A 9,959-nucleotide genomic window follows, 5' to 3' on the forward strand; every position below is an offset into this window, starting at 1 on the left:
TGAGGAGGAAGCATGGAAATTGACATCATGTTAATTAGTAGAGGTGATAAACATTACCATTGAAATCTACCCGATGACGTTGTAGATATACACAGGCGCCAAGGATCCAAGTGCAACCGATTATGGGTAGTAATAATCAGATACGTACAGATTAGAGATGCATGAGCCAACATCTCAGTGTTAGTAGCAAAAACAATGAGTCTTTCTGCAAGGAACAATATATTCTAAATGAAATGGAGATCTTTTTTAAAGGTTAAAAAACTCATTTAATTTTATGTTTTACAGGGCTTATACTGAGTTAAATATTGTCTAACTGTATTAACTCAACTGTGAACCTAGAAACTTGCATCCACTTGTGAAAGAGATGTACTCTTGCTCTGGAGTGACTTACTTAACATGTTAAAGCTGTAGTGAAATGCTTCTTCTAATCATGTAGTTATTAAAAACTAAAAAAAAAATTCTAAGGTCATAGTTTAGTCAACTACTTTAAGAAACTAAATATATATCTAGTTAAGGTTTATCTGAGATTATTTGTTTTTTTTTTACCCAAGCTTTATGTACATAGCACACGATAATTAAAAATACCAGACTGGTAGAACTGGCCTTATTGGATGTTTAATAGCCATATTTTGAGTCCTATCTATACTAATCTGTACTTAAAGGACAGTTTTTGCCCCTTGCCCTCCAAGGTCAACTAAGTTCCAGGGGACTATGGAACATCTCTCAAAATGTCCTATAACCGTGATGAGTGACCTGTCCTCTTGTTCAGGGAGGCCATGGAGACTCCAGGAGACGGACTTGAACCAGTGTCCAATCTACAAAGAGGAGGGTCAACTCAGAGGAAACATCTCATCCATGGTTCCAAATGAAGGCAGATATGGTCCAGCAGTACCTTTTACTTATCTTCACACAGATGGAATTGGTAAAAGAAAGGAGCCAAAGGCTCCTCCCAAGCCCATGTGACCCCTGGGGAACAGATCCTCACACAACCTTAAGTGTAAACATAAACTGACTTATTTGGGCCAACCCTGGGGTCTTAAACAATCAAAAGGGAAGTATAACCAGAGTAAAGTTATCAGTACATGTCTTTAAGAGCTCAAAGGGTTATACTTCTCAGACATTAGCCTTAAGTCCATATAAATATATAAAAGTCCATATGAATATATAAATATATAAAAAGTTACTTAGACAATTATTTCTCATTGGTGATTTTGTTCCTAATCAGAAAGTGCTGCTCGGATGTAAGACTTCAAATCTTGGTCTGCAATACTGTAGTGCCCACCTGTAGCTAAGGAAGACAACCTGCTTTTTCTCCCCTATCTAGAAGCCTTTGAGAGGGAACTGACACTGATTCTATCTACTCCAACAGCTATCAAAATACCTGATAGCAAATCCTGAATCCATCACTCTCGAGTCCAGCCTTGGCAGACAGAAGAAAAATGAGGAGGAACCGAATAGAGGGATGCTTTTGGAAACTCTTATCAAGAAATCCCAATGGGCTCTGACATGAACATTTGAAATTTGTCCTGTTCTGACTTTTTTCTTGTTTTCCGTTTAGAACTTGTAATGCTAACTACTCTTAACTTTACTTCTCCTTCACATCTCCTATTTACCAGTCAAGGACTTTCTTTTCTCCCTACAGATAAGAGTTATGCAATTTGGGAGTCTTTTATATAGACCTAGTGAAGGGTTACCCCAATTGTCTCACCCTGCGTCCCTGTTCAACATGGAAGAAGCTAGAGTGGTCTGCGTTCCAATTCCCTTTTGGCAATTTGGATAACCTCTTCAGAGGATGATATGGTAAGAATAGGAGGAATTGGCTAGGCAGTTAGCCTAGAGTTAGCCTAGATGATATGGTAAGAATAGGAGGAATTGGCTAGGCAGTTAGGGTAAAGAAAGACTCCAAAGAAAAGTAGCCAGTTTCTTGGCTAAAAAGTGAAAATGTCCTTGGGCCTCTTAGCAACATACTTTAAGTATTTGGGAGCTCTTGTCTAATCCCTAAAAGATTTTAGGGTTACCTCTTCAGAGGTGTAATGTTAGAGTAGCAAAAAACCCCAAAGAGAAGACAGGAGGGGGGGGGAGAAGAGGAGGAGAGAGAAGAGAGGAGAAGAGAGGAAAAGAGAGGAGAAGAGAGAAGAGAGAAGAGAAGAGAAGAGGGGAGAAGAGAAGAGAGAAAAAAGAAAAGAAAGAAAGAAGTTGTCAGAAAAAAGTAATGGGGAAATATGGAAGGTATTGGGAGGGAAGAGAGTGGGCATGGATTTGATCAAAATACCTTATATGCATGTATGAAATTCTCATTAAAAGTTGAAAAAAAAGTTTGGTGAAACACTTAATAGACCTAGTGACACTGTCCAATAAATTTAAAGATGTTTAGGGTACCTAAATTTATAAGACCTTTGAATGTACTATCAAAATATCCCTATTTATAAATCTGCACATGTATTTTAATTAGACATGCCAAAATAAACCAAAAAAATAAAATAAAATAAAATAAAAATAAAAGAGCATTCCTTTAGGTTTCCCCAACTATTTAAAATCATAAAACTATCAGGGGCCTGCTAGAGGATAAAGACTACTAAGCCTGAAGACCTCAGTTCAATCCCCAGGACCTGCACATTTGAAGAGTCAACTTACCTGACTTCTGCATGTGAGACATACATATGTACACACAAAAATATAAAACCATGAAAAAATCAACCGAGCTTTGCATCAGACAGAAAGACTATGTTGATCCCATCATAAACCAATGTAGTTCATACAGTACACTAGGCTGATAGTGTTAAGAATTGTTTTAATTAAATCAATGAATGCATAAGTTCTCTCTCTCTCTCTCTCTTTTTTTTTGTAACAGGGTCTTATGTAGGCCAGGCTGGCCTCAATTAGCTATGCAGCCAAGGCACATGGCACTTCTGCTGTCACTACTTCCTGATGACTGGTATTACAGATAGGCATAGTGGTATCAACTGGGTTTTTTGGAAACGGAACATCATTCTGTAGCCCAGGCTAGCCTCAAACTTGTAGTAATACTACTGCCTCACCCTACTGCATACTGAGATTATAGGTATGAGCACTACATAGAAAAAATTCTTTGATTTATTTTGCATTTGCAAATATATACTCACAGTTCTTGACTATAAGTGTTCTTTATCAGTTAAGGAATGCTTTAAAGACTAAAAATGTAAATAATAAATCTATCCTTAACAAATAATACCTTGAAGGCTGGGAATTCTCTGTTCTTACAGAGCTTGATTAGAACTCTACTGTTGGGGGGATAACTTTGTCTAGAATCAGCAGGAATTTCTTTTTCCAAAGTTCCCAATTTATACTTTGAGTTACTTAGTACACTTTGTATGCATCTATTACTCTGAATGTGCTGGTAAAGCTAATGAAATCAACTACTCCCTTAGCCAATGAGTCCAGGGTATGCCTCAGTCACTTTCTCCTTCCTAATGGATATAATCAACATAGAGATGTGCTGGTATTTTCCCCCATTTAAAAAACAAAAACAAAGAAACAACAAAACTCTTCCCTCTCACATCACACTTTTCAAATTCCCATTCACAATAGCCATCACTTGTTCACACAAACCTGGTCTCCACAGACCTCCTCTCCCAGAACACTGTAGTAAAGGCTGAGCTGGGTCCTCAAATTCCTTGAGTTCTCAATACCATTTGACAATAGCTTCCTCCCTCCTTTTCATTTGACTTCTGGAACAATGCAGTCTCCTTCCAGATTTTGTTCCTACCAAACCCTACCAAATCTTCTTCTCAGATTCTTGTGGTCTCCTTAATCTCCCCAACCTCTTAATGTTGGTTCAAGGCTCAGTCCTCAGACCTCTTTTATCTACAATCCCAGTTTAACTCACCCAGACTTATGATTATCAAATCTCCAATCTCAAACTTTCTAATGGTAGACATAGTAGATTCATTGCTTACTCAAGCTTATCCTGACCTAGTCTCCACCCTTCCACCCCCACCCGCCTCCATTGCCCCAATCTTGCTATCCCCAGAGTCTTTCCTAGCTCACTAACTGGTAACTCAATTCTTCTAACTGTTCAGGACAAATTACTCTCTAAATAATGCAGCACAACACAACATTTACATTTTATTAGGTATTATAAATAATCTAGAAGTGAATTAAAGTAATATTGGAAGATATAGATGGGTTATATGCAAATAGTCTGCCATTTTATAGAAGAGACTTAATTCTGATGCTATCTATGTAGACATCAAGCATATCTGAAATGGACACCAAGTGAGTACCCTTCAACTCATTCCTTCTTTAAATGCCAACTGCCAAATCCAAGTACTCCTAATGGACTGGGTACAAACTAAGGTTTCCACAACCCCCTCCTTGAGTGGAATTTGTTATGAGGGTTCAAAGAAGTCAAGGAAACGTATTTACTGGTTTACTCTAAAGAATATAATAAAGAACACAGATAAAGAGATTCATAGGATAGAGGGCAGGGAGGGGAGTGGTATGGCACCTTTACTCCATCTGGGCATACCAACCATAATCCCAATCACCTCTAGCAATCTAGAAACTCAACAAATGCTGTTCCCATTTTTGAAGTATTTGGTCTTTAGCCCTCTGCCTTTCCTGTGGGTCAGAAGGGGAGCTCAAGTTCCAACTCTCTAATCATTTGATCTTTCCCGTGATGGATCCCATCCTGAGGCTACCTAGGGGCTCTACTCTTAAGTCATCCACTCATAACTCCATGGGGTTTATGAATAATAAGAGGCAGTACTATCACTGAAAATCCTACAGGCTTTAGCACTGGGATTGGAATTAGGACAAAGACAACCTGATTTCCTGCTTTATTTATTGCCTGTTACACACACTTTCAAGCCAGCTGCCAGTGATCCTTTCAGCACAGAAATCAGATTATGCCACTCTTCTGCCAGCACCCCTCCAATGACTCCTCATTTCACTCAGAATAAAAGATGGAAACCTTGGGGCTGGAGAGATGGCTCAGCGGTTAAGAACACTGTTCTTGCAGATGACCTGGGTTCAAATCCCAGCACCCACACGGCAGCTAACAACTGTCCGTAACTCCAGTTCCAGGGGATCTAACAGTCTCTTCTGTCTTCCACGGGCACTTACCTACATGCAGGCAATACACGCATACACAGAGAATAAAAATAATAAATATTAAAAAAAGATGGAAACCTTACTACGGATGGGAAGATTCTATTTCCTCCTGTTCCCCAACAATTTTCCTGACCCATCTTCTACCAAGCTGCCTCTCACTAAAATGCAGTTCTATTGGTTTCTAGCAGCAACACAAACATGACCAGCAGCTTCACATCTCCCAGGGCCATACTGCACTGGCTTCTCTGTCCAGAAGATTCCATCTTCTCTCAGGCCTTTGCTCAAATTCTACTTTCTTAATAAAGCATTCCTCTTACCACTCTATTTAAAATTGCAACCTCTTCCTCCCCTAATGTTGCAGTCTCTACTGCTTAATGTCTCCATCTAATACCTTTCTTGCTTTTTTTTGTAAGAAGGTTCATCCTCTATCACTTAGGCTGGACTTGAACTGGAGATCTTGCCTCAGTCTCCTGAGTATCTTAACAGGTATTGTGCCAGACCCTGTAGTACTTTTTTATCAACACTTACATACACACACACACACACACACACACACACACACACACACAGTTTATTGTCTTTACTGTCTAGATCATAAACTTCTTTAGGCCAAGAAATCCATTTTACTCACTGTATTCTAGCATGGTACTGAGAATAGCACCAACTCAGTGACACTTCTATTTAACTGAACAAGTGCATGAAGAAATTTGTATTTGTAAACATGCTTAGGATTTTTTTTTTTAAATATACCCAATCAAAATATCAATTACCAACAATATGATTTAGTTAATTGTTTTCCAAACTGGGCTAGTCATCAGACCTCAGGTTACAAAACTACAGAATTCTGGACCAACTCAGTACTAAGTTCCTAGAGGTGACACCCAGAAATATTTTTGGTTTATCTAGAATAAACAGATCTGAAATTAGAAGTCCACTTATAATCATAGTTCTATAGATCTATGAAGATGTCCTGTTTCTAGAACCTATAATTCTATTTTCTTAAAAAAATTAAAAGACCTATTTTGCAAAGTTCTGGGAATTAAATGTATGAAACAATTTCATAAACTGTCAAATACAATAAAATATTTCATATTCAGAATCTAGTAAGCTCCCACTGGGGACATGCTTAGTAGCAGAATGCCCGTCTAGCATGTGTAAGAGCCTAGGTGTAATCCCCAATACCATAAAAACAAAAAGAACATCAAAACAAAGCTGTTCTACAGTTATGAGACTTCAGAAAGGTGGTATGGTACATGAGACTGGTTAGCTCCATAATGTGCTTCCAGGTAATCATATTCAAGGTCCTATTGCCTCTACTGCTCTTCAAACTTGGGTATAGTTAGCAGATGGGGACCTGTGAACACCCGAAGGCATGCATGTAAAGTGAGGGTTTTGTCTTCTTTTTACCTAGTTTAATTGCTAAGTGACTAAAGCTTAATGTGCTATGCTACATAAATATTTTATGGATTTAACACTGGTTAACCTTTATTTTGATAACAAATTAGGGATAAGGTGGTACCTTGCTAATATCAAAAGACTTCACAGTTCTAAGAAATGAGATGTGGAAACTGGGCATGGTGGTGCATGCCTTTATTCCCAGCACTTGGGAGGCAGAGGCAGAGGCAGGCAGATCTCTGGGAGCTCAAGGCCAGCCTGGTCTACATAGGGAGTTCCAGGGCAGCTGGGGCTACAGGGGGACCCTGTCTCAAAAAGACCGGGAGAAAAAAAAAAAAAAATGTGATGTGGGAACTTCTATATGTGTATATGTGAGAAGGAAAAAAAAAGTGTTTAATAGCATATTTTGTTGTAAAACATGCAAAAAACCAAACAAACCTAATACGATTTTTAGTGATGAGAAAAATCATATACATTATTGTATTTTAGATTATAGATGAACCATTTTTAGGTTAGCCAAGATGAACACGAACTCTTGTTTAGATGAAATTAAATACAATGCAAACTGAACAACCGTTTGTGAAGCTTTTTGTTGTTGCTTTGATTTAGCAGACTGTGAGAATCTAATAAAAGATATAGATTATGAAATGAAAAAAAATCTAATGAACTCCTATACAAGAATTATATGGGTAGATACAAATGACTATGATTAACTAATAAGATTTTTTTTTTCTGAGATAAGAGCTGTGCTGTGTAGCCCAGGATAGCTTGAAAATTTCTGTAATCCAGCCAGGCAAGGTAGGGCATGCCTTTAATCTCAGTACTCAGGAGGCAGAGGTAGGTCAATCTCTGTGAGACTGAGGCCAGTCTGGTCTACAAAAAGTGAGTTCTAGGCCAGCTGGGGCTACAGGGAGACCCTGTCTCAAAAAACAAAAATAATTCCTCCAATCCTCCTGCTTCAGCCTCCCAAATGCTAAGATTATGGGCATGAATTACCATGCCTCATTGCCTTAAAGCTTTTAAGTGCATATCATTTAGCTCATATGTATACGTTTTTAGACTAACTATCCTGGGCAGCTTTAATTGTCTCCTTGACATACCCAGGTAGAGGGAGCCTCAACTGGGGAATTGCCATTGGACTGGCCTGTGGCCATGTCTGTGGGGATATTCTTGATTGTTGAGTGATGTGAGAGGACTCAGACCACTGTGGGTGGTACCACCCCCGGGCAGATTGTTCTGCATTGTATAAGAAAGCAAGTTGAGCAGCCACCAGGGGAACAAGCCAGTAAGCAGTGTTCCTCCATGGCCTGTGCTTCAGCTCCTGTCTCCAGGTTTCTGCCCTGAGTTCCTACCTTGGGCTCCCACAGTGATAAACTGTGACCCAGTTGAGATATGAGACAAATAAACCCTTTCTACCCCTGGTTGGTATTGGTCGACGTGTTTTGTCACAGCAATTGAAAACAAACTAGAACACTAACCGATTTTCAAAATACTCTTCCAGGTAAATTAGAGATTAATTACTACTACATGCTAAAAATTTAACAAGGATCCCCACAAGGTTAACAATAAATAATATGCAGAAATTCAGGAATCAAACTGTAAAATAGCAAACTATGTAAAATTGAGTAGTTACAGACAGATTTAGAAATTCAGATAAATCTATGCATTAAAAATCCGCTCTAAAAAAAATATTTTTTTTTAATGAGTAAAAATTTAAACAATGAAGAAAAAAGTGAAAGGATCAAACCTACATACTATGTAAGATTAACACTTTACCTGCAGATCTTCACACAAAAAGATAGATTCTTGGAAACTAATTCGGTAAGTCTTTAAGGCTTTTAGCTTTCCCTTCTCTCTACAAGCAGGACAATACCCATCTGGTGTAACTTTAGCTGAATCATAATTCTAAAAGAGAAATAAAGCAAATTAGAAACATTCCTAAATTATACTGAGTTACAAAAAGTTAAATGGAAGGGTAACCAGAAAAAATTTACAATTTTCTACCAAAAGTATTCTGACAAGATTAAATACAGCAAACAAAAGAAAAGCATATAAGTCTTAAAATACAGGTATTCAAACAAGATTATAGTTTTAAATACTAAATTTTAAGAGAAGTATAACATCAGTTTCATTCATAAGAAAAAGGTAACAAACTGTCAAGGAAAATATGTTCCATATTTTCAAAGAACAGCAAACCATAAAATCTCTGTATTTCTATTTTCACATATCAACAACAGAGAGGTAAACACATAACAATCTTTCGCCATTGCTATAAGATTTCCGTGGAAGACAATCTTTTAGAATTTCATTTATAAAATAAAAACCGAATCTCAAAAAATAGAAGGGAAAAAGTAACTTTGCACCAAGGCCAAAAATAAGTTCACTAACTTTTCCCAAGTACCCCACCATGGGGAGTGAAGATATCCCTACATCAGTCCCTGGTCCAATCATTGGCAAACCATTTCCAATCTTCAGAGAATCCATCATTCCGAGTCATTGGCTAATTTATGTCACTAAGGATTTTTCAATGAACCCTGGAAAAAAAAAGTCAATAGATAATTAAATAAAAATCCTATTTACTCTAAAAAAAAGCTTTGCAATTATGTAAGGCAAGGGGGTATTAAGTATATTCATGAGCCACATGTCCTAGTATAAACATATTCTAAAATTGTGATATTGAAAATGAATTTAGATATTTAGAAAATTGATGGGGAGAGGGCAGAGACTGGTCATAGAATGCATTTCATAACATGAGCAAATTAAAACTTGTAGTACAGGCAACTAGTATTGAAAGCATGCTGTATCAACTAAAGTTTGAGAATTTAAGTTTTTCAAAAATCTACACACAGTTTGAAACAAATATGTCAGCATTACAATGAGAATTTACCTAAAACTTCTCAGATCTTTTGTGCTACTGAAAGGAATATAAGTGTACCACACATTGTATTCCTTCCTATTGTTTCAACCATAAACTGGTCAACAGTTGGAAATACTGTATTTTAGAAGCTGACAACAAAATGTTAATTTGTATCATGTCAAAAATTACATGTGTAAAATTTGTAGCAGTCGTCCCATGGAGCTCGGTCACATCCAGCATTCAGTAGACTCGAATTTTTGAGACAGATCAATATAAGGAAAAAATCCTTAGAAGCAGTTTAAATATGGATTTAAAACATAGCAAAACCCTATCAAAAAGACAAGCAGAGATACACGATGACTCAGCAAGGATGTTGAAACTCCAAGCATAAATCTTTCTTAAACCTAAGAATCCATGATTCTGGAAAGTCAACCATCTCTGGCTCACAGATTCACTTTAAAAACAAGTTATGTAAAATGGGTGTGGGACACACACCTTTACACTTGGGAGGCAGAGGCAGGCGGATCTCTGAGTTCGAGGCCAGCCTGGTCTACATAGCAAGTTCCAGGCCAGCTGGGGTTACAGGGAGACCCTGTCTCAAAACTACAGAAAAAAA

The 9,959-nt window shown here is 37.7% G+C and overlaps 1 protein-coding gene across 5 annotated transcripts in view; it reads right to left on the minus strand.

The window, feature by feature from the left end:
- Uspl1 (ubiquitin specific peptidase like 1) overlaps window positions 1-9,959 on the minus strand; it is a 52,353-nt gene that overhangs the window by 40,031 nt on the left and 2,363 nt on the right. For 3 of the 5 annotated variants that reach the window (XM_029559641.1, XM_029559640.1, XM_017796098.2), the window contains exon 2: window positions 8,263-8,391. Coding sequence is in view for 2 of the 5 variants with exons in the window: in XM_008825041.3 (XP_008823263.1) it covers window positions 8,263-8,391; window positions 8,875-8,973 (228 nt within the window). In the remaining 3 variants the exon portion in view is untranslated. Of the gene's footprint in view, window positions 1-8,262; window positions 8,392-8,874; window positions 9,021-9,959 lie in introns of all 5 variants that reach the window. The other 2 variants (XM_008825041.3, XM_029559639.1) reach the window with 1 other exon arrangement.

Source organism: Nannospalax galili, unplaced genomic scaffold, assembly GCF_000622305.1.
Source record: "Nannospalax galili isolate Female #2095 unplaced genomic scaffold, S.galili_v1.0 scaffold768, whole genome shotgun sequence".
NCBI lineage: Eukaryota > Metazoa > Chordata > Mammalia > Rodentia > Spalacidae > Nannospalax > Nannospalax galili.